This window comes from Balearica regulorum, chromosome 3, assembly GCF_011004875.1.
Source record: "Balearica regulorum gibbericeps isolate bBalReg1 chromosome 3, bBalReg1.pri, whole genome shotgun sequence".
NCBI lineage: Eukaryota > Metazoa > Chordata > Aves > Gruiformes > Gruidae > Balearica > Balearica regulorum.
In genome coordinates this window covers 49443804-49469244 of record NC_046186.1, presented here as the reverse complement: position 1 = coordinate 49469244, position 25441 = coordinate 49443804, and the positions used below count along the sequence as shown (strand labels likewise).

The window sequence follows — 25441 nt, the reverse complement described above, 5'->3', positions numbered from 1 at the left end:
TCTCCTTCCTGGCCACATCACGCTCGGTCCCAACATTTTCATGCAGATGGCAGCAAGGTGGGCATCGAGCCCGCTCGCCCACAGGCAGCCCGTGGCTCTCTGCCAGGGGCATGTGACCTTGCAGGCCTCCATTTTATGGCAGCACCCAAAACGAGGAGTTTCCCCCCCACTCCTGCACCTTGCTAACGTTGTCACGATTAGCCGACCTGGTGGTGGTGGTGTTGCCATGGCTGAAATTCTGGGCACAATACACGCCTGCAGCAGCTTCCAACCGGCTCGGGGGCTGCCAGAAACGAAGGCAGCAGCTGCCGCGCTCGGCCTCGTGAGGCTGTGATCTACAACACGCATTGTCTTTTTATGTAATGTGTTTTATTAAACATCTTCTAAAGCTTACAAGTGTCCCCAGGACATAACTCTCCAGCGCAATGTAACGCTTTGCCAAGTAATGAAGTATGATTTATGGTGGTAACGGTTATCCTATGTTGTGTTTTTTTTAAAAAAAAATATTACAGCAATAGCTCTGTCGAATATAAGAATATAACATGCTGCATTTGGCACGTTTATGACAACAGTGCTCTGGTTTTCTTAACTCCACAGTTTGGTGTTGGCAGTATTTCAAATTCTTGAGACAGATGTTTAAATGAATTTTTTTAGGAGGACAGTGAAGTACTTTTAAGACATCATACGGCGCTGAGTGTCTCAATATGAGCAGGAACATTATTTCTTTAACGTTCAGGTAGGGCAGGGCAGCACATGGCCTCTCTGGTTTAGATCTCATGGTCAATGATGGAAGTAGCAAATGTTGAATTAGCTTTTCTGGGGCATCCTGGCCTATTGTTATTTTTTGACTGAGGTGGTGGAAGGGGGAACGGACACTTGACCTTCTTCTGGATTTAGTTCGCATTTGCGTCTCGTTTGTGAGCAATGAAAACAGATCCACATTTGTTTTGAATGCAGTTCCCACCACGCTGATACAGGACTAAGTGGTCTCACGCTGAACATTTTGAGTGTGTCATTGTGGTCCCAGTGGTTAGGGTTTCAGGCCAGAAATGACAATTGTTTGGAAATATGTAAATGAGAACCCTGGTCACATATCTGCAAGGCAGATAGTATTCAAGTATTTCCATCGAAACACTGAAAATTCTTGGGGTGTTTTTTAAATCCTTTTTTTTTTAAAAAAAAAAAAAAGGTAAAAATGAAGAGAGCGCCATAGTTAACAAAGCCAGGGTACTGAGCTCTGGCATTGCTTTTGCAACTTTCGATGACAGAAAATCAGAGCCCACAAAGGCAGAACTTGTTGGAAATGACATCGCCCTCGGCCTTTGCGGCTGGGAGGGGAAGGCACCCGCAAGGAGGCTGCGCAGGAGGTCAGTGCAGAGAGATTGAAGACAAGGGAAGCATCAGTAAAGCAATGAACACTTATATTTAATTTACATTTGACAATTTGCACATAAATAATGATGTAAACCAATACGTAAACATATGATAGTTTGTTGTTCTAGCAAAGTAAAAAGCCTGATAACTTTGGTCAGAGTCTTTCTTAAGAGAGACAGAAAAAAAACCCCAAAACACTGTTGATTGTTGCTACATTCACATGTAAAACTTCTAAGGGAAGGGGGAAACAGTCGAGAGAAGTAACAATTCTTAAAGCTGATGCATATAAATTCTTGTAAAATTTGTATCAAATACAAGAAAGCACTACAGGCAAATAATAGGAAAAGTGTGTGTCCAGTGACAGAGTAGTGATACTTTGGTTTATCCTACAAGTACTATATTTATGAACTATTGCTACATTTAAAAGATGTCAGCCTCACAATTTGCAGGAGTGGAAATGTAATGAACTGTGGTCCTTCAAAAGCTGTGTTGAATGACTTGTATTTCAGCATCTTTTTTTTTTTTTTTTTTAACAGAAGGCATTAAAATGAAGTTTGCTGACAAAAAGCTCACCGAATCCTGGATTGCTGAAGTGGGCTATTTTAAAATCTGTAAGAATATAACCAGACAAAAAGATATACATGGAGGGGAGGTGTGTAATAATGCTGCTTACATTTATGCGAGTTGACCGTGCAACTCATTAATGGCAGGGTGCAACGAGACGAGGGGCTCATCCCCACTAACTTCCATCCTGCCCTTCGCCGTGTTTTGTGAACACACCACACACGGATCGTGGTTGTCTTCTTTTTAAGTTCTTTCAGTTACATTTTCTGGCTGTTTGTTCACTGACCACCCGCCTCCTTCCCCCATCAGGGGGGGCCCATCGCCCCCATCCTGCAAACAGGGTCATTCCCACCGGATTCATTGAGACGCCACGCGCAGGTGACATCATTCACATAAGGCGTTTGCAAGTCCAGGCTTCGCCTGGACAGCTGCGCGCACGCGCTGGCGAGCGATAAATGCCTTAGTACAACCTTCTGGCTTTGAGGTCATTGGTAACATGCAAAACTGGATAACATTTGCTTTTCACACTTAGATGAAAAATAGGTTTTATTACATGGTTTGGCTCACAACTTAAAGTGGTATAAATATATATACATATACATATATAGTATAGTGGTATAAATATATCTATAAATATACATGTATTCTTTGCTACACCTCAAACGTCACCATATCATCTTTGGGCTTAGCAAAACAAAAAGATAAAAGGACGTGCATTCTATCTTTCCCTGTGCACATTTTGGTTTCTTCTCTAAAGTAGCAAAGCATTTAGATAAAACAGCATTGTCTGCACCACTGGACACAAGCACTGAGGTAATTGTTGTTCAACAACTTTGCAATGCCCTTTTCTTCTTTAATTAAATTAACCACAAAATGTACAAACACAAATACTGAGAAAAATCTGAGTCGTACAGGAAGGAAGGGGAAAAAAAAAAAGTATGTGCCAGGAAAGGACTTTGCTCCCCACTTCTACCCAGGCAAAGTGAGGGAAGGAAATACATGTAAAACCAAACCCCCTTCTCAGGGAATCTGACCATTTTTTATTTTTTTTTATCCCTGGAAGGCTCTGGCCAAAAGAAAAAACAACCAAAAAAACCAACCCAAAAAAAGAGAGAGGAAAGAAGTCTGCCAAAACCCTCTTTTTAGGCAGAATATTAAGAATATTTGTGTGTTTGCTTTTAAACTGCTTTTGGAAACAAAAGAATGGAAGTGAGATTTTGTTTTGGAAGAGCCACTTCAAGCTGATGCATTCCTTTGGTCATAAAGTTACGTGACAACGTGTGGGGCTATAGCTGTTTCCTAAAAAACCTGTGGTTTGTCCATGGCAGGTTGGGGTTTGCTGTGCCACATCTGTTCCGGGCAGAGCTGCAGGTAGAACAATCTCTCTCCTATCCTCAGAGAGGCAGGGGTAGCGGTTTCTTCCCCACTTGCTGCTACTCCGGGTGTTTGGTTTCTTTTTCCTTTTCAATTCCCAGTGGGGTGATTTGCACATAAAAGTACACAGCGTTGTTGTTGTTGTCTTTTTTCAAACCAACAGATCTAGGATTCTGTATGTCAAATGTCCAACTTTGGCAATACGAAAAACCACATTTGTTTAAAAGACATCGGTACATAAAACACATTTACTGAAACCCCAATCTTAGGTTCTTAAAACAGATGTGCAGAAAAAAATATCTACAAAGAATGGCCATAAAACAAAAAATAAAAACATTTAAAGTAAAAATTACAATGAATTTTCCAGTCATTGTAAACATTTTCCTAATTATTGCTTTTAGAATGATTAATTGCATAATAAATTATGAAGTACTATCATTGAAAAAATAATTATGGATAGATGATTGTCTTTTAGTAACTGGCGAGGCAATGCACAGTCCTTTGCCCCTTTTTATGCCCTGAGAAAACAGTAACTTTGGAGTTCCTTCTTTCAGCTGGAGAGCGAGGAAAACTACTGTAAGCCAAGATTGCTTTGCAGCATTGAAACTATGTACAAGCAACTGCTACAGGCACCCTGACTTGCCAAGTCATAAATTAAAAAAAAAAAAAAAAAAAAAATCACTTTGCCAAAAAGTCTTAAGGGTCCATCGGTTCAACTGTTTCTTGCTTGACCTTTACAGGTAACAGAGGTAGCGGGTGACCGTGAGGCAACTTCATAATTGACATATCTGACGACTCGTAAAGGTTGCATCCTGAGGAGAGAAGTCCATTTCCCAGGTTCCTCTGTAGAGACACTTTCAGATTAGCTCCCTCCATTTCCCTCCTGAGTATGGTCAGTATATCCTTCTCCACGATCGATGTTAAGTCGATATTGTCCTCCACTTCTTCCAACTTGTCGGCATTGTCACTGATGTCGAACTTCTCAATCTCCTCGTTGATTCGATTCAGGTCCTCCATGGAGAGGCCAGAGGCAGGGGCGACAGGGCAGTTGCCCTTCAGGTGGACCTGCAGGCTGCAGAGGTGAATGTAGCTCTTGTGGCAGTGGATGCATTTATGGGGACGTTCCCGGGTGTGGAGACGCTTGTGCAGCTTCAGGTGCACAAACTGGGTGAATTTGGCTGGGCAGAGCTTGCACTGGTAAGGCTTCTCTCCAGAGTGGAGCCGCAGGTGGGTTTTGAGATTGCTGGTGCTGCTGAACCGCTTGTGACAAACCTGATGTGGGGGGTGGCAGAGAAACAGCGAGTGAGTGGGAGGGGATTTTATGGTTTAAATCAGAGACACCTAGGAGGAGACGGCAAGATGAAGCAGCAGCTTTTTATAGCTTCACACTTTCGCATAAAGGGAAAAAAATCCCCACCTTTTTTTATTCAAATATTGCTGAACAGCATTTTGAGTACAGCCGATGGCAAAACTGTATAAGGCGGATGTTGCTCTGGCAGACTAAAGGCAACCCCGCTGTCTCAGACAGATGCTGCACCAGGGCTGGGAACAGCTGCGATGCGGCCGCCGGCCCTGAGCAGCCGAAGGTTTGCGGCACAGCCCTCCCCGCGTGCCCTACGGGGTGTGCATGGGCCCTGCCGTCCCTTCGGCCTTCCAGGGAGGTTGTATCCGGTGTGTTACGTACCTGACACTCGTGGGGTTTTTCTCCCGTGTGTACCAGATAGTGCTTCTGGAGGTGAGCCAGCTGTGTGAAGCCTTTATTACAAGTCTGGCATTTAAATGGTCTCTCTCCGCTGTGTACTCGGAGGTGCACCTAGGGAGAAACAAAGCAATTAACAATCTGCAGTTTCCAGTACTGTAACGAAAGTACTTTCAGATGTTTCCTAAAGTTAGCGGAAGCCTCCCATTGCCAAAATACAATGTTATCTAGTTAATTAGGCAGCGTCAGTATTGAAACGCTGTCTTTACAGCCATGCTTTCTTGCTGGGGGGTGCCACATTAAGCCCAGACTGATAAGTAGCCTAACAAGCAAGGGAGGCCTGTCCCTCCTCTCCCGATGTAACGTACAGGGAGAGACCAGAGCCTTCCAAGAAGGCTTGTGTCTCCCTCTCCACTGCCTACCTTCAGATTGGAGAGCTGGCCAAAGGTCTTGGAGCAAACATTGCATTCATACTTGATCTTCCCGTTCTGCTTCTTCAGTGGGTATGGGAGGGTTTTGTAACCGGTCACATTCCTCTTACTTTTAATGAGATTCATGGCTTCTTCGCCGCCGGTGGCAGCCAACACCACTGAGGTAGGTTTAGGTTGCATTATGTGTTCTGAACTGGCTGCTGTACCAGCTGTGGGTGACCCGCTGGTGGGGCTGCATGGCTTGTCCTTCATGCTGGCAGCAGCGCCCGTGATAGAGAAGGCACTGTTAGGGGCTGGTATGAGGAAGTCTCTCGGATGATCGGGCTGCAGCAATCGACGGCCTCCTTCACTGGGCAACGAACTGGGGAGCGTGGTGGGGTTCAACATGTGGTGGGAAAGGCTACCTCCGCTGAGCAGGTTGCCATAAAGAGGATACATCCTTGGGAAGAGATTGAAATTGTTGATGCCATTGATATTGTTCAAAGCGCTCAGGTTATTACAGCTCATATTGAATGGAGGTAACAGGAATTTGGGGTACTGGGGGCCATAGGATGGTAGAAAGGCAGGTGGGAGGTGGCCAGGGGGCGCGTATCCAGGATAAGACCCCAATCCTTCTGAGCCATACGATCCGTTTAAGTAAGAGTACGGCTCTCTGTGCTCTTGGGAAGTAGGTGCCAGTGGTGAAACCGTGACCCCTGGACTGCTGTGAGGGCTTGAACTTTGTAAACTTTGGTCTGGGCTGCTCCTCCCAGAAGGACTCGGTGTAGTAGATGTCTGAATGGGCGAGTGAGTAACGTAGCTGGATCTGTCCATCCCATATGCTAAGGAAGCTTTCAGATAATCTTCTGGAATGTGAGGTCGGATAGGGTAGACAACTCGAGGGAAGAAACACCTCTCCGGGCTATAGTTCTTACGCAAATCATCCAAGTCTTTCTCTGGAGTAACTGGTGAAATGTTGCTCTGGAAGAAGTCTTTTCCTTTTGGAGGATTGGTTTCCATTTTCAGGATTTCTTTCACACTGTGCTCCTTCTTTGGGATGCTTTTCTGATAGAGCTCATCTTTATCAGCACTGTGCTGCTTTGGATTAACGTGGGTTTGTGCTGAAACACAAAGACAAGGTAATGATTATTTAGATATGCCACCGTTATTATCTCTCTCCAAAACAGAGTCTAACTCCTACAAGGTTAGTGGGAAGGAAGCGTCACTCTTGGAGACGAGCAATCATTTAACTCGCCAAAAAACTGATTTCTGTGTGCAGAAATGCCTGCTGGTATTAAGCGTTAACAAAAAGCATCATTAATTTAAGGGACACCAGCCAGTACATCCAGATCCGGATCATGATTCATTTGCTAGTCTCCACTTTGCAAACTGATTTCACCTTTCTTTCCCTTTAGATTTGACAGGGTTCGCTGTCAAATGTCTATTTAAGCAGTATTTCCAATAAATGCGGTAACAAGCATTTGTTCACAATATAGGTTTAACAGAAGGACTCTGCAGAACACAAGCTCCCAGAAATGTTCCTCAATAAAATAACAAGGCATGACAAATCGGCTTTTGCCAAACCACAGCAGTCACTTCACCAGCCAGTTCAATTACTTATAGTACCAAAAAAACCCATGGCTGGCTAAGATGAAAGCCTTCTTCAAAGAGAAGGTATTCTCCATCAGTAAACAGATCATTACTCATTAAATATACTGCTTAGGAACATCTACAACAAAGCAGACTATTTACTGCAGATTTCTGTGGCATTCAGTCTATGCAAAACTCTTCTGCTTACAGCTGTGCTTTATAAAAAAAAATGCTGAAGCAAAGCAAAAGAAAGCAAGACTGCTTGTCTCCAGCTTAAGTTGAAATGTACTTTGAGAAAAAAAAAAAAAAGGAAAAAGAAATATGTATTTAGAAGGAAATACAGAAGCTAACATCCACTCAGCTCAGTTCAACGCATACACTGTTTATTTGTATTCAAAGACTCTACCTTGTTATCTGGACATAATATAATAATATAAACAGTACACTGAAACAGAAGAAGAAGTCTGCTTTTGTCTAATCTCCCAAAGTTAACAGTTATATAATCTTGAAATGATGACTTGTAAGATTTTTTTATTATAGGGGAAAAACTACAAGAAGGCTTTGTGTTCGTGGTTAGTTATGTGCAAGTTTTTCCATCAGGAGGTATAAGTCAACGCCAATAGGTATGTGACTCGAAAGTATCATCGCAGCCCTTTAGCCAAACTTCTCCTTTTGTGACTGACTGTTCTTATTTCATTAACTGGGCTGAGAACCAATGTTTTCTGGAGGACCACCTGAACCCAGCGAGGAAGATGGGAACAGGCAATGACCACGCCACTTTGAATGCATATCCTTTGCTTCACTGTTCACTACTCTGACGGAATCTATCATTTGGCAACATTACCCTATAAGGCAATGAAACAGCCATTTAATAAATGCACCCACAAAACGAGCTGTTTTCAAAGCATGCTCCTACTTTTAGCAGCAACCCACTTTTACAGCAGCATCCTTTTTCAAATGGCATTAGACTAGTAGCAAGCAAATTTAGTTTGAGATATGCGGGCAGTTTGTGTATTTTCAAGTTGCAATGAAATGCAATTGAACACAGTTATGTTCAATTAAAGTATTTAGGATAAAACATAGGGTGTGTTGTAAGCAAGCACGTACACACGTAAATGTGCAGACAGCTTCCCAATTACTTCTCTCAATGTTAAAGTTGAATGCAGAGCTGTTTCAAAGATAAATTAATAGTGTGTTGCACTGTCTGGCATTAAAAATCATCTACTTTCTTTTGTTATTTTGTCCGTACTTGTAGACTGGCAACTCATTTTCTAAATGTCCACCCAGATTTTTAGTTATAACACAGAGGTCCTACTAGGTTCAAGAAGCTCCACAATGGCACTATGGATAATGTTATCTACATCTTCTTATCAGCTGCCTGTCACCACACCAGTGTCTCAGCACAAACATTCCCGGTGACACTATCAGCACTGGGAAGTATGGAGACCAGGAAGTATTGAAAGCTGGGCGGGGGGCGGGAAGCAGGACTTGTAAAGGCTCGCAGTAGAACAAATAAATAAATACCACCTTATCAGGCCCGTATCAGTTTCTCAGTGGGGTCTGTCAAGCAGGAAGTTCAAATTGACACTTTTCTCTTTTAAAGAAAAAAAAGAATCTGGGGGAGGGAGAGAGGAAGAAGTGCTGGTGCTGCTGGAAAAGTGATAGAGAAACCGGGGCCGCGTCAGCTGGAGGAACGGCTCCTACTGTCACAAGGTTAAACATCAGGGTGGGGACGTACGTGGCTTATGCGCCGCAGCAAGCCTGCGAGTGACAGAAAGGAAGCTCACACCGAGAACGTAACTTTCTTTGTGCAACAGGCCCATGTCCCCACTTGACAGACTGAAGATAATTGTTCTTTCCTTCCCTTCAAAGTTCCCGGTAAAGCCTCTCCTCCTCCTAATTTCCATGCACAGACAGAAGTCACAATATTTAAAGATTATTTTTCAAGTCTAACTGTGCCAGCTCTCTTTAGTTCGCAAGCTAACTTTGATCCATAAAATCCCCTCTTGGCTTTTTCCCCTATTACCTGAGCACAAGGGACGCTTGGGAACACCAGAGAGATCAAAACATAAAGAAGCGTGTCAGCACGGTGTAAAATAAGAGAAGGGCCAAGGAGAGGCTCTTACCTTTTATACTGAACCTGGATTAGAGAGGTTTACAACCTTTCTTGTTGCTCTTAAAGGAGCCATACTTCAAAGTTAGAGAGATATATTTCTTATAAATGCTATTTTTTCTTAACTTGTGATTTTATATTTAAGTTCTTACCGATCCCAATGTCTCCCTCTTGCTCTTGAAATGCATTTCTCCCTCCCACCCCCATATACATATATATCAATATAGGCACATACTCTTCCAAGACCTGTCTAGTTTCTGTGGTCAGAGAGACACACAGAAAAGAGGTTCATGACAAAACAAGACCAGTGCAGCTGCACTTTTAGAGTACTGATTTGAGGGGAAGGAGGGGAAAAAAAAAAAAGAAAAAAAAAAAAAAAAAACAAACCCCAGACGTGCCTCTTGAGGAGCCCGATCCACTTCTCACTGAGGTCAACAGATTATTTGCTCAGATTTGAGATTAGTCAGTGTGTGCAAGAGGAAAAGGGACAAAACTCCTTTACTTTTAGGTATTAATAAAACTTGAGCGGAGGGGCTGCCTGAAGTCACTCCAATGTGGGTGTTCCAGCTACAGACTGCTACATAGCCGTAGCCTTTGCTCTCATTTCTTGGGATCCGAGCTGTAGCCTGAGAGACTTCATAAAAACAATGATCTGTTTTTTCTAAAAACTTGAAAAACGGTTGTAGGCAGACAGTAATTTCAATAGTAATTTCAGGAGTGAGATGGTACTAAACACTTTGAGTGGTGGAGCTTAATTATGCCGATTCACATTTTCGATCTAAATTAAGCATCTCTTTTGCTAGTAGAAAGAGAACCTCGAAGTTGTGAAGCAGGCAAAACAAAGAGTGTTTCCACTCAAAATGAGAATGGAGACCAACATTTAGAAGTCTATAATTTGATCATCTGTTTTCTAAATGTGTCCGAGGCAGGGTGACATGCCTTTGGAAACATTTTTCTCAGAGAAGGTCTTTAAGGCAGCCTTCAAATAATGCTCAATATTAAGCCAACTTTAGACCCCAAATTCTGGTTTTGTGAAGACAACCTTTCATACCATTTCAAAATAATTTTCCTGAGTCCTTTTGAAGATTCCAGGAGGCATTTTTTTAAGCAAGTGCAGATGTTTCCTCTCAACCCAAACAGAAAAGCTTCAAAGCAGAAAGTGAAACTGCCCATAAACAAAAGGGAAAGCAAGCGGCAGGGCTTAGTTAACGGCCAGCATGTCAGGGCCAGCAGGAAGAAGAAAAGAATAAATCACATTTAAGAAACAGCATTAAAAAGTTAATCTTCAGAGAATCAGGAAGATTTTAAATAATACCCCGTTAAACCTGTTAATGAAACAAAAAAGATTGCCAAATGTTTTGTAAATATGCAAATTGTCTTCCCCTCAACTCAAAACTTTTTTCCTGAAGTTTGACCAAAAGAAGATGTCACCTGCCCATACTTGACTGACGATACAAACATGACATGAGCAGCAGGAAGTTGCATCATGTGATTGCAATACATCAACTTTATTATCAAATAGTCATGTCCTGAGTCAATGCAATTGTTTGGTTTTTTTAAATTTTTTTTTTTTAAATGTTACCCTCTCCACCCTCCATCCCAAAATAATCCTCCTATAATGAGGTAGGAATGAAATGCTAAACTATGTGGGACCCCTGAAGCAAATTTCCTCGATCCATTTGCTACTCCAAAAATAAAATATCACAGACTAAAAGACAATCTGAGGGCCCAGTTAAATGAGGTTAAGTACATTTAACACATTACTGAAAATTGATTATTTTGGCCAGCAGAATATAGAAATCTTGTGCCGTTGCACTTAAAACCATTTACTGGACAATGGCACCATCTGAAGGTGACATATCTCAAATCTTGATAGAAAACAACATCAGTGGCCTCAAAACAGGCAGGAAGGAGAAGGGGATCATTTGAAACCAGACTGAGTTTCCACTGCTGGGATAACGCAGAGCCCTCCCTCTACCACTAATTGTGCAACACCTTGCAGGCACTTCAACATCCACTTGAAGTTACATAGCTCCATTCGGAGCTAATCATGGCCATGAAGGTAGGTGTGTGCTTCAGCGTCTGAAGGACTAGGTCAAAGGCCCCAATTCCAGAAAACATGGAGGACAGGGTTAAACCCATAACTAAGTACATGCCTAACTGCTGTCTTGAATCTGGATGCTTTCCTTCTATGGCACAAATGAACTAACACTGGAGAAGTTACCTTTAATTTGAAAGTTTGCTGTTACAGAGGCAAGTAGATGTTGTATGTGGATGTGTAAATATATTTATGCTCTAAAGTGGTAGTTCTCCCATTTTTGAGGCCACTAATTACAGGAAACAAAGCCAGAGAAATTCTCGGCTACATTTTTCCCCAGAGGCCCATCCCACTTGGGTGCTTAAAGAGGAACTGAGGTGCTGAACTTCAAGACCGTGATCCTCCAACCCCTGAGGCACCTAAAGCAGCTGCCTACATTTGAAGTTGCCAAGACTGAGGCCACACTGGAAGCTCTCCATTGGTGTGTGGCCCAAGTGGCGTCTCCTGTGCCGGGCCAGGCAACCAGCCAAGTCACGGCTCTTCCAAAGCCTCCTGCGGGCGCCAGCATGCTCTGCACACCGAAGTCATGGTGGAGGGAGGGAGCTGGGTGCAACACACCACGGCCGTGGGCTGGCAGCGCTGCTGTCCCACGCTCATGCCGGTACGTGTCCCAGCGGGAGGGAGTCCTGACTTCATCCTGTGGTGGGATGTGGACCCCGACTTTCCCTCCCTCTTCCTCAGAGGGTGCCAAAACCAGCAGCCAGGAGATGGGAGAGGCAGCGATGCTCGCCTGCTCCTCTGAGGGAAGCCGTGCCACTCTAAACACCAGATTATTAGCAATCTGTTTGGCTGGAGAGGGCTTTCCTGAGCTTATAGCAGGTGAAGGAGGTGACCGTTGAGAGGTCCCCCCAAGCAAAACTGTGTTAAGATGTTTTGATGGGGCAAAGCCCCATGTCTGCAGCAGACACAAGATGCTCGCTATCTGGGGAGAAGCCTCCTGTGCTTTATTCATAGATGAACACAGTGTGAGGCCAGGCTTGCGCCAGAGAGAGAGGCTGGAGAGGCAGCAGGATGTTCGCAAATTTTGGATTTACCTAGAAGTGGCCTGGGAGGAAGGGCAAGAAGAAAATGGAATGGTGCTGACATTCACTTTAAACTCATCTGGTTCCAGTACTAACACTGGAAGAACCATCCCTGCTCGCACTGTTGCAACAGGGCCTTCAGCAAATGAGCATCTTTGGGAAACCTCTCGATTTTTTTTCTGTACTTTTCAAGAAAAAAAACCTCAATCCTTACAGTACCTGTAGGGTTTCTGGCCTAACTGCAGGCCTTAGGCTTGAATGTGTTTGTCACAAAAATGAGGGGAAAGATTAAAAAAGTGAGAACTTTTTCTCATTTTTCTGAACTGCTATTTTCTTTAGGTGAAGGGGGCTAACATAAAATTTCTAAATGGTTTAAACAGAATTATCTCCAAAAAGAAGGCATATTTTGATCCCAGCATCTGGAAAGATTGCTCTTTCGAATGTTAAGGGTGAGCAACACAACTGTCACTCAAGATCCCATCTCTTTAAATCCATGTACTGAGCCTACTTTTACTAAAATGGGTTATTCTGCACATGTCCAGACACCCCCAGTTTTGACCTGAGTAAGAGTAACCAGGTAATTAGTTGACACTTTACAAATACATTCCTTGCTACTTCTGCAAGGCAACCTAAGATGCCGGCAGATGCAGGAAACTGAGGCTGCATTTGTGTACCCTCCTAGCTAGTGGCCAAATGTGTCTAGCCGGGTCTTTGCAAACTCCTCATCCACAGCAACCCTTAATGCTGTTGTCTCATCCCACTGAAAAGCCAACAGTTCATCATATCAGGAAATAAAACTGCACAGCGAGTGGTGAAATGACATATGTGCAAAGATGATAGAATCAGCAAGATATTTTTTGAATAGGGAATACAGCAGCACAGGACATCCCCTCCCTCTCTTCCCTCTGCCATTAAGAGAAAGCGAATTTTCTTCTCTAATTTGTTACACTTAGTAGGGAAAGTCCAAAAACTGGTGAAAGGATGACATCCGTGGAGGATAGACGCACTTCTGATTAATCTTAATGTGTGACATCATTTTCATGATGCGGGGTTACATTTTAGCTCTAATGATCCCCAAAGTAACACTGCTATTTTATAACCCATTATTTGTTGCCAAATAACAGCAAATAGTCCTTTTTATTAAAAACAAAAACAAAAAACAAAACAAAAACAACACAACCTGCTTGCAGTTTTTCTTTCAAATTTCAGTGTAGGCACTGGCAGAAGGACAAAAGAATGCTCTGCTCTATCTCAGAGCAGCTAGCAGGAGGGGAGGCAGCCTAAGAGTTGAATAAGAAGTCAGCAAGAATCTCTCCCTCTCTTCAAGGGGCTCTGGGTGAGGTGCTAGGCAGTGATTAAGCTATGAGTAAAGCACTCATGGTCAGAAACCACAGAGGAACACAGAGATAAACTCCTGGAAATACCTCTGACCCCTGCTACCAGTGCTATTATTTTTGAACAGAAAACGAAAGCTGCAATACACAGCCAAGAAACAGGGACAAATTACACTGAGCTTAAAAAACAACCAGATGAGAAGACCACAGGAGGTTTGCTCCCATAAGATAAGTACGTGTAGATGCAAGGCTCAAAGAGCATTATGCAGTCAACCTATATTCTGTCAGACAGCTAGACAGAGTCATGGCACACGGCCACTTCCTTGTATAGTAAGGGCAGCCCTTTGGGAACATGACTGGACAGCCTTTAGTCTATGCTATCAAAGCAGACTTGTGCTCAATGCACTATGAGATCTGGACTTGGAAAGTCTGAGAGTGAACAAACATCTATGGTTCTGAAGGCAGAGGATATATTCAGGTTGTTTGTCCAGAGTTTCTTCAGATAAGACTCAGACTGTAAACCAGTAACTGTTCAGATATTTTATAAGCTGTTTACATTTGAACGGGCACAGGGAACTCATGCTGTTGTGTTGGGGTTTGGTTTTTTTTAATTCCCCTTTTCCACTCCGAGCTACCTACTGTGACACAACAGATGATGCAGCTGTGTAATTATACAACTTATTATTAGATCATCGAGGCAGAAGAAACATTACTAGCATTCCTTGTTTATACTGTAATCCACTTACTGAGGTTCATCATTGTCAGCTCTCTGGAGGAGGGATAGTGCAGCCTCTCTGCAAAGTCTCGGCAATACCACACAAGCAGCTCTTGGTTGGCAGGGATGGGCTTGATGGTGTAGAAGTAGATGTTCATTCCATTCTGACAAGCAGCCAAGTTCTGTTCTTGAATGGAGTAGCCAGGGTTTACATAACGCATCCAGTTGCTCTTGTCCTCGTTAAATCCGTCAATGAAGTGGTGAAGCTCACCACTTGAATAGATCTGGAATAGAGAGGAAGTGCCTATAAATATATATACACACAATATGCAACACGTGCACATAGAGTCCAGAGGGGAAAAATTATAAGCCTTCTTAAAAAACAAAAAAAAAAAAGAGAAGAAATTACTGAAAAAAGAATTCAAGCTGGGTTCCCCCCTTTCCAACTATGATATCCTCTGTGTTAAGAAAAGAGATGTTTATTCAAAGGTAAGTCCACAGTCACCTTTTCCATTTCTGCTTAAGCTGCGTCTCTGCTAGTATGGACAAATCAGACCCAAAATCTGAAATGCAGAGTACTCCCCCTGCATGAACACTCTACCTTAGAGTCCTATTCCTGGTGCTATGATCAACAAGTGGGTGATGCTAATGACTGCAGGTCTGAGTGCATGCTTGCATTAATGCTTTGAGTCACCTGTGTATAAGACTGACTCGCTTGTGCTACGTCAGAGTCTTTCTCGCCTTTTTCTATGGCCTCTGTACTTACAGTTTCCTACCACCTCCGCCCAAAGGTTTAAACTATGCAAACATCCTCCACCCCCCCAGAGTCCTAAAGCAACACTTGCTCACAGTTGGACTGTAGCCCTTTTGTAGAAAGGCTGGGCGAGGCAAAGATGAACTTCACCTGCCATAACTTAACGAAGACCTGGAGAGGGGCCAGCCGACGAGAAGTCACTTTTCCTATCGAGGGACACGTTCTGGCTTGTCCACAGAGGGGAAAGAAAACATGAATCTAAAACTGCTCAGCAGCTTGGGGGGAAAGATGTCCCAATCACTCACAAAAGCTACTGTTTCTTAGAGTGGTAAGAATAAGAGAATTATTTAAAGGACAAAAAAAAATAAAGAAAAATCCAGGAAACACGTTTGTTAAAGACACATCCCTTACTCTCGAAGGGAACTAGCTCCATGCTGGATGAAATGGGGTTCCTGGGTCTCACAAAACAGATGATCAGGCAAAAGCTAAACCTTGAAGCGGGAGCAGCTTGCACCAGCAATGCACCTTGCTGAGCAGGAAATGCCTTTCCGAAGGGGCAACAGAGCTTATCCTGGGGGCAAACACTCCATGGCGTGTTCCTGCCTTTGCGTTCACGCTGCTGTCCTTCGCACCTACCTGGCCAGGCAGCACGCCCTGTGAGCGCCTGCCGGCCGGCTGGGACCTCTCCTCTTCTCCCCGAGAGACAGACGCCAGCAGAGAGGGGCGAGGCAGCCTGGCCCTTTAACGCGGGCCGTAAACACCAGAATCACTTTCTTTAAGAGTAACTTCCTGTAAACTGAGAAGGGGGAAATACATGTGGCCTCATCAAAGCAGCTTGCGAGAGATTTTGCGGTGTGTTTGTTATGAGAAAATGGAAGGGAGCCGGGCGAGTTGTGCTGCATCAAGAGGAGCCTTCGGGTTTCTCTGCTCACCCTGGCTCGCAAACTTCCAGGAACGCGGGGCTCCGGCACTCAACGCCTGCCGCCGCTTCCCAAACCAGCCGTCCATGGCTCCCATGACAGGGCCACGGATGCTGCCGGTCACCACGCTCTGGCTCTGGAGCAAAGGCGCCCCACCAGGCTCCCACCTATTCTGGGGATGGCGAGACCAGATGTGCTGAGTCACGGCACGGTTCCCAGAAATGACGTCGGCCCCGGGTGGCCCCGCTCCCCTCGTGTGGGCAAGGCGCAGGCAGTGTCCCCCCACGCGCGCAGCAGATGTTCCCGCTCCTGCCAGCAAGCCCAGGATGCCTTTAATAACATGTGGGAAGTTATCTCCCACAATTTCCTTTGCATATGCAAGCCTGTTTCAGACCCCTAGAAAGGAATTCATTTTTGGTGCAGCAGTGTGTCTTGAACGAATCAAGAGATTATAACAGGGAATTTAACGATGCTTAGATGGATCCTAGGATATCATTTCTGAGGACCCCTCCGCATTAAGGCTTAAAATCACACCGTGAGAATGATGTCATCTTTCTCCCTGCAATATATGAATGAAGTCCTGCAAGATGGCTAGCAGCCCCTCTTCCCAATGTTTGCCATCTTATTAGCAACTGGCAGGGCTAGGGCTGGTATACCAGTCTCTTCCTATGCCGGATGCAAGCTCCCAAAAAATTCAGTTAAAAGAAACATTTTGTAGCCTAACGAATGTGAAAACAGTTGCCTGATTTGCAAAAACACTCATGCAAAATAACTGCCAGTGCAATGCTGTATTACATTGCATGAAGACAACCTGAGAAAACCAAAATGATGCAATTAGATAGGAAGAAAAGGGTGTGGGGAAAGCTGGTGCTTGCCCTAGGTTTCACCTGGGTATGAGGCTGGGATATTGCTAAGGCAGGCAGGCACCTGGGCACAGAGGCTTGGATATACTCCCAAATCCACCAATTTAGACACAACATAAATGGCTAGAAGGCAGCAAAACAAACCCATGGAAGGAGATGGGGCTGAAGGAACGTTCTCTAACAATTAATAATGGGTCTGTAAAGGATACTGAGGATTATGTCAACTGATAAACCGGAAGCATAATCCCCAGTGCAGACTTCCCAAGCCAAAACAAATTGGCTGGTGCTCCCTTCCAGTTTACACTACAAAGTACAAATTACACATCAGCTTTAGTGTTTGTCTGGCATTAATGGATTTTTCTCTTCACTGAGATCTGTGGGCTGCTCTTTTAAGACTTTCTGAAGTGGACTAAGAAAAGCTTATGACTTGAATGCTACGTGCTGAAGACCACCACCACTGTGGTACAGCAGTTCTATTTAAAACCCAGGAAAAAAAGGTCACAAAATGTATCATAATTCCAGAGTAAAAGATAATGCAGTACTTTCACAGCTTCTTCATAGGTGGAAAAATCAAGGATACATGACATTTACGTAAACAAGAATGACTTTCCGCTGTGAAGAAATGCAAAATCACCTGCCCCTACAGCAAGCAGCAGAACTATTTCTTTACACAATCAAGCACCGATCTGTTTCGGAAGACAGAGCTGGGGAGGGCTGCGCATCTCCCATGCTCTCTCCACCCACACAGTCCCTACATCCAAGACAGCCAGGCTTTTACTTGGCTTAGTTCACCCCACTGGCTCTGCCTGTCCCTGGCAGCGTACAGAAGTTGCCCCCTGCATTCACATAGGTCTGAAGCAGGAAGTGACCCAGCTTCTCAGCTGTACTCATTTAGTGATCTGCTTACTGCGACAACATGGTGCTGTTTTTTCCTGCTTACCCGCCAAAAGTATTTTCTGTTCGCATTCTTGGGAACCGTATCGCTGGTATAGATCTCTCCTACCAGGGGTCCAAAGCGTGTTCCTTTTGGGATGTACTCTTTGCTTATAACTCCAGTGACCTACAAGAAGAGCAGCACAGGATCAGTCCATTGCCAGCAGAAATCAAAAAGTCTTCCTCTCCCCTGTCCGCTGAACTTAACAAGGTAAAGCACCCAATGCAAGACATTTTTAGTGATAGGTCAGCAAAACAGAAATAAATTAGCAACTGTGTTGGACACGGTACGACCAGCTTTGTTAGATACTAGCATCTTACTGAGACATATGGAAGCCAAAGATGAACACTGCCTGGAAAACGTGTTTTGTGGAAATACATTTACAAGAAGAAACAGCAAATGAAATGTACAGAGACTGTCAAATAGCTTCAGAAGTTACTTCTCCTAGCAAAGGCAACCCCCAAAAGTCTAGTTCCGGCAAACAAAACTATTCAATAGCTATCAATCACTTCACTGCTACAGAGCTGACTTTTCTACTAAGTTAGGAACTGGAATGACTGCTCCAGATCAAAATGAAACCTCCCACCACCAACACCTTCTTCACTCTATAGCGTCCTGATAGCTAAAAAGAGACAAACAAACAAAAAAAACCCCCGACCTACAATTCTCTCACCAGCATACAGTGGCATACAAAACAGAATATGAAATGGCTTTGGGACATGTACTCACAGATCACCCTCTTTTATAAAAAGGAGGCAGCAGTTCCGGTAACATATGTCAAGTGGGTTTGGTCAAAAAGGCGTAAGGGTTTTGATGAAAATGCTCCACTATGCTAGGTCTAAGAAATGTACTCTAGTTGTTCAGCTTCCTTCTTGACAGTAATTATACCAAAAAAAGTCACTGACCACAAATCAGGAAGCAATTCATCATTATTCAGAAGAACGTGCCTTGGAGTAACCCTTTGCAAAACACTGCTGAGTTACTGGTTTTGTCTCTCTCTGTTCCTCACCAATCTTCTTAAATTTAATGTATCCAAACAATGTTAGAAAAACAACAATTTTGTAAACAGAAAAACCCCAAGCCTTTGCAAGATTGATTCTGCTGCTCAGATAGAGGGGAAAAAAAAAAAGGAAGGCAAAAAGTCCATTAATTTGGTACTATAACCAAACTTTCGTGGCAAAATGTATGAATCGTATCTCCTTCACACATCTTGCCACCTGTCTTTTTGCTTGCCAGGATCTCAGAACAAGACAGGAACAGCAGATGTGGTTGATGAACACTGAGAGTTAGGATTACTGCTGTCTGTACCCTGCAAGGAATCAATGTTCTTTTACCAAAGCAGATTAGCACTCATCAGACCCTGCAGACAGCTCACTTCAGTGAGCATTTAATTTTCTTCGTAACAGTCCTTTGGAGCAAAGGACAGCCCCGGACTGTAGACAGCACTTCACAAATTAGCTAAACCCTGTGATTGTCTCATGCTACATTTTCTTCTGTTGTATCAGCTTTGGTGTGAGAGAGGGAGACAGACAGACAGACAAACACTTGTCTGTGTATTGGTCAAGATTAAAAATCCCACTCAACAACTAATGCCTAGCATAATTTTGTGTTAAACGTCAAAATAAAGGGGACGAATAACAGCCATGGAGTCAAGGAGGTAATCCACCCGGAAACAGATTGCTGGGTGTACATGGTGGCTGTTTGTGCTTGTCTGCATTTCAACATGTGTTTCTGCACACTACAAAAAAAAAAAAAAATTAAACGTCAACAGTAGAGGTAGTTAAATGCTCCATTGATCTGTGCATCTGGACTGAACAGAGAGAAAAGGGACTTCCAGAAATTTTCCTACACCTACCACAAGCTGAAACAAGCTCAGTGGCTCAGTTTTATTTTTGTCTTGCTTGTACATTTCTCAGAGAGAGCTGAAAAAGGCAGATGTTCTTCTCATCTTCCCCATATATCTTCATTTACATCCATCTGCCCTCTCAAGAAAAGTTCACAACCAAGCTACAGCACACCCTACCAGTTTTACTGCATGGTAGCTTGAGTTTTTTCATGGTTCTAAAATATTCTGGCCTTTATTAAAACGACTTTAATGAAATTCTCAGAATCTCTAGAAATCGCTCCTTGAACTAGTCAACTTGAAACACTCACTGAACTGCTGTCTCTGACACAGCAGATACTTTTTGATATCCACCTTACACTCAGTGTTTGCTTCTCCCCCAGCTGAACACGGAGACAATTTCTCACCCTGTACCCATCAGAAGACTCTTTTGGCAGAGGATGTTCTGCACATCCGTCTGTGCCAACACTCAAGTTTTGCTAAACCAGACTAAAGCTGTCCAGATGACTTTTAACTGAAGATGGCTTTCTGGTCAGCAATTCTTGGCCCCCACAAGCTCAGCTGCTGTGGTCAAGGAGGGGTACCCTCCGAGAGAGGGGTACCGGCAGCACCAGGGCAGGCTGGCTCCAGGCTGCCCGCAGCCCCCCCCGCTGCAGCCAAAAGGGACTCCTGCCCTGCTGCAGCTTAGAGGAGGCAGCTGAACAAGAGGCCACGAAGCTGCCGAGGGCTTGTAGGCAAAACAGAGAAGGAACTCCACGTCCAGAGCTGAGGGGAAGCCGTCTCTGGGCTGCCGGAAAGCTGTCGCAGAGAGGCATTTCAGACTTGTGTCCACCAGGTGTCCTTCAGCACATTGCTGCCTCTCAGCGATGAGACCTTCCGAAACAGCCTCGTGGCAGGGAACCACAGGGGAGCATGACCTGAGCTCGCTCCCCACAAATACAAGCCTGCTGCCCTTGTGCAGCCTTCTGGGTCTAAACTGTGCCGTAAGGGAGCAACGTGCTATTTTCAGAACAATCTCCTCTGTACAGACACTTACCCCCTTCTCCCTTCAAAGCTCCAACTTTCAACACTCTTGCAAGCAGGCTGCTACCACATTTTTCCTTTCAGTAAAACAGCATTTCTAGCACGAAGATGAACTCAAACGTTAGCCTGAAGCCGTAAGGCCGGTTCCCGGCCCTGCAGGCAGCTGTGACTCCTGCCAAGGCCGGGCCGAGCTAACCCGCTCTCCCCTCAGTCCAAGCGGGAGAGATGAGCCGAGAGGAGCCGGCTGGAGAGCGGGGGCCGGCTGCAACCTGGAGGCGCTGCAGCGGCGGTGCCCAGCCGGGCTGGCGGGGAGCGCCCGGCCGCCTGCGGGCTGGCCCGGCTAGGGGAGCCCGGGGCCGGGGCCGGGAGCAGCCCGGGGCGGCGGCGGCGGCCCTGGAACTGACCAGGGTCCTAATACGGCGCCGGGGGCCGGGAGCCGGGAGCAGGGGGTGGGCACGGGCAGGCCTGGAGCCCGCCGGGCCTGGTCAGCAGGCCGGGTGGCAGAGCACATCCCGCCCTGCCCGCAGCCCCCGGGAAAGGAGATGGATGGGCTCGGGTTCCAAATTTGTTATTAGAAGGTGCTTTGAAAGACCAGCACTCCTGCATCTTTGTTTGCGGAGAGGGCACTGGAAGTAAACAACGAGCCCTGTTAATTCTGCAAGAGGAGGTTATTTTGCAATGGGACCCCTAAACTGCTTTTAAAAAAAATACAAAACAAAACACAAAAACCACCAAACAAACTCTTATTGGCTTCAGTGAAATAACAGTATTCTCCAAATGCAAACAGGGAAGGCCGTGCTGGAATAACACTGGTTTATTTCTTTTTTAACTACTAGTTCTACAGCTACATAAGCCCACATAAATTTTTCCCCTTCGTTCAGTGACCAGCTTTCTAGAAGAGATGCCATGAAATGAAATGCTTTCAGACCGCTTCCTCGATGATCGTATATAAAAGAAAGAAAAGCAACAGGGGAGAGCAAGTGTCTGAGGTCAGCGAGGCACACTTAGTAACAGCTCAAAATCACTACTTTCATCAAAATCACTGATTGAGGGTCTGTCTCTAAGGAACAGCCTTATCAGAGAAATGCAACAAGTAATGGCTTTGCTGAGGTATGTTTCTGTCAAGCTCATGGACCAGGATGAGGCACTAGTAATATTCAAGACAGCAGAATATCTGGCCCTTTACATCAAGAAGGGCTGTTTGGGCTTTAAGGACTGAGACCAAAGGGAAAAATTGTTGGAAAAAATGTTTTTAAATGTCTGCATGAAAAAGATTATTCACATATGGCCTTTTAGAGTGTGATTTTGGCACTGCATTTCATCATTTTTTGTCAATTGCTAAAACTGGAGGAAAGGATAAATAATTCACGCATTGAAATAAATAAATGACTTCATGTAAATCTAGCAGCCTAAAATGTTACGAGCAGTAGTAATTCATTTTTTAAAATGCTGACACATACCGTGAACTCATAATGAAAAATGTGTCCTTCAGAAAAATCCCCGATCAAGATCCAAGAATAAACAAGAATATGACGTGTCACGGACTCCCTTGCAAATTCAATAAACCTTTAAAGAGGAGCTACTTGCTTCACAAAGCATGCAAGGAAGAGAAACACAAAAAGCAACACTCCCTAAACAACAGCGGTTGTACTTCCTCCCTCCTAAGCAGGCACGCAGTACTTTTCCTACTCTAAATGGAGATATACTACTAATCATGACAGCACTAGGATTTCATGATCTAATCATGACAGTATTAGCGTTTCACAAGCGATGTATTATATATGTTTTTGTCAATAAACTGACTCAGCATTTAAAACTCTCAACCAGATGAAGCCACAGCTCTCCCCAAAGTTAACAACGAAGACAGCTCACATCTGAAACCCACTGGCAAACACGCACGCATGCATCCCCCGAAGTCTTACCTCATCCTTTCGCAAGTGAAAAAAACCCACCCTATCGAGCTGTCAGGACTCCAGTGGTTTTCCATGAGGTCAAAACCAGAATCAGGCTCCCCTGCTGACCCCACAAACACCGATGTGCAAGAGCAACACGCACTCAGTATAATGTTTCTCACCAGAAGTTGCTAGAATGCAAGTGGATTACACCATTTGCAACTATTTCACCCCGCAGACAAGTAGCAAATGAGTGACCTGTCCGTACATTCACAGGACCGTAGCTTTCACAGAAGGTGGGAAAAAAAAGGATCAGACCGGCCCTTTCTTTCAGAGCTACCTTAGAAATAGTCAGGGTTTGAAAGTTCCTATTGCTCCTTACGGTAGGTGCTACTCAGCGCAAATAAAAGACCAGGGGGAACTCCGGAGAACAAAAGGAGGATGTCCTATATTCAGACTCCCACTAGCAGGGAGCTGCACGGGTCACATTTTACAAGGAAGAACCAGGAATCTTTCAACGACTTCTCTCTCCCCCCACCTCTTATACAGAGATGGCAGCAATCCTCCTACCCTGATTCACCGACCTGAGCTATAGCATAAAGAAATTACACCTCGGTGTTTCCAAACACAGCGCTGGGAAATTTTGAAAGCTCCTTGGATGTCTCCTGCCACAGCAGCAGGACTGAACAGGGGCAGAGAGAACCAGCAGCCTGAGCAGCCAATCAGTCACCAGCCGGCTGCCGAGGATCTGCCTGAGCTGTCCCGCCGCAAGCTCGTCCTTCAACCAAGAAATCCTCCCGTATCACACAGCAGAGTCACAGCTTTATCTGTCCCCCCTCACCACCCCCTGCCAAAGTAAGACCTATCTAACGATGCAATAACACAAAACAAGGTTCTGCACTTCTTCTCTGGAGTGTGTCCTTTCTCTGCCAAAGCTCTGCGGGGCAGGGCAGGGCAGATGGGAAGAGAAGAGTGATTTTACAGGAGAATTCAGCTTTAACCTCTTACCAAACCTATCAGGCACTCTATTAGGCACTGCCAAGTAAATTCCACTGTGCCAATACCCTCCAGGTGGGGGTCCGGCCCTGTTTCTGTACACAGGATTAAACAAGTACCTACTTTGGAAGGAAATATTTGATAGGCATGGATGAATGTACCTCTTCTATTCAGCTCTGTGGTCAGTGTGTTTAGCCAAAGTAGAAGCACAGGTAATAGCTGCTATACCACAAGTCTCAGCACAAGGAGAAATGAAGGGTTGTCCCTTGGGTTATTACCCTGCCGAACATCACACCTAGCTATAATAGCTACTCTATATGAAGGAGTAAACACAAAACCAAATTGCTCATCCGGGCTCATTTCTTTCCAGCCCTTCTGAAACAACAACAAAGAATGTACCCACTCCAGGGACAAGGATAGGACAGACTCGCACGGCTAGCTACCAGTGAAGATACTGTCCCAGATAAACAAAAGTTAATTTAAGCTACGGCCACCCTTCTGTCAAGCTTGCTACAATTCCACCATCACGCCCTTAATCGATATGCAGGAGTTTTTAAGAATTTAGGAAGTTGGGAATACGGCAAGCTCACAAAAAGAATAAAGCAATTTTGTAACCAAAGGGAAAACAAAAAGAAATAATTAAACACATTTCCAGGAATTTGGGGTTTTTTTCCTCTACTTTTTTTAAAACTATTTATTGGACAACCGAGGCACTTTAATCTCTGAGCCAGAGGCAATGAATGGTCCTGGCAAAGAGCAGGCTAGAAATTGGCACAGAGAACTACCCCACAGTTTAAATATGCTTATTCAGATGCTGTTCAAATTGTGTGAAAATTTAACTGTTTGCGAATTGGTACAGAACCAGTTTCAGGGATAGACTGGCTGCGATTTCCACCGAAAATATTACACAACAGATGACCAGCTCACAGTTTCTTAAAAGACTTATTAAGGTCCCATCTCAAAAGCCAGTGGGCAGTATTTGGTGGTGGGGGGGGTGCGTGTGTGTGTGTGTGTCTCTTAAAGAATGGAAGCCAGGGTAAGCACACACTTTCCAAAACGCTGTGATTTGGCTTGTCTGACTCCAACCTTCCCCAGAGCATTGCCGCTTACCTCTTTGCAGTTAGATGCGTATTTGAAAGTCAAGTTCCTTGGCAAGGAAGCCTCTGCCTGAGTTAGGGTGCCTCCGTCGGCACTGGGATCCAACGGGTGATCATTTACAATGTATGTGCACTTCTCTTCAAAATCGGCTTCCGTCCACAGAGTCATGTCAGCATCCTCCATGTCCATTTTCATTGTCCACTCTCTCCCTTTCACCAGATTCTTGAAACTCACAGCGTCCGAGCTACACTGTGTAGCAGCCTGGAAAATAAGAAAACAGCCTTTAATCCTCATTGTCCTTCAGTGTTGTGGTTTCCGTTGAGACAGCGTGACTAATACAGTAGTCTGTGACACTTTAAAAGCGTATGCAGGATAGTTGGTACAGTTGAGTAATAGCCAAAAAGCAGTGTAAACGAAGCTGCTCTGACTGAAGCAGCACCTTAAAACGCCAGCCTCAGTAATAATGAGGAGGGAACAAAAACAAAAAGGAAAAAAAATCCCTAGGCTGACAACCGCTTTACCTTTTTCGGACCCTTTCCTTAATGCCTCAGAGAGAAAAAAGATATTCCATGCTGAAGAGAACGTGGGGTCATGGCCGTGAGACCACTTAGCCGCCTGTGGAAAAGCTGCCTCAGAAAAGTGTCACAAACAAGGAGAGGAAGAGGAAAGGAGCTGCTGTCTGCGTCTGAATGAAGCTAAAAATGGAAAGCGCATGTTGGAAGAGCGGAACCCAGCCTTGCCTCTTCCAAATGGGGAAGCCTGAACTTTCCCACCGGCTTTCAACACACAAACAACTTTCAAAACAACCTGCCCCCCCCCCGCCTC

General features: G+C 44.6%; 1 protein-coding gene across 7 annotated transcripts in view; it reads right to left on the bottom strand.

Moving 5' to 3' along the window:
• Nucleotides 1-1419: 1419 nt before the first annotated feature.
• PRDM1 (PR/SET domain 1) overlaps nt 1420-25441 on the bottom strand; it is a 103744-nt gene continuing 79722 nt past the window's right edge. For 4 of the 7 annotated variants that reach the window (XM_075747805.1, XM_075747807.1, XM_075747809.1 and 1 more), the window contains 7 exons: nt 24629-24877; nt 17771-17890; nt 14325-14577; nt 5434-6542; nt 4997-5125; nt 3035-4584; nt 1420-3004 (listed from right to left, as the gene is read on the bottom strand). In XM_075747805.1, the coding sequence (XP_075603920.1) occupies nt 4009-4584; nt 4997-5125; nt 5434-6542; nt 14325-14577; nt 17771-17890; nt 24629-24811 (2370 nt within the window). In that variant the 5' untranslated portion in view covers nt 24812-24877 and the 3' untranslated portion in view covers nt 1420-3004; nt 3035-4008. Of the gene's footprint in view, nt 3005-3025; nt 4585-4996; nt 5126-5433; nt 6543-14324; nt 14578-17770; nt 17891-24628; nt 24911-25137; nt 25238-25441 lie in introns of those variants that run through there. The other 3 variants (XM_075747808.1, XM_075747804.1, XM_075747803.1) reach the window with 3 other exon arrangements.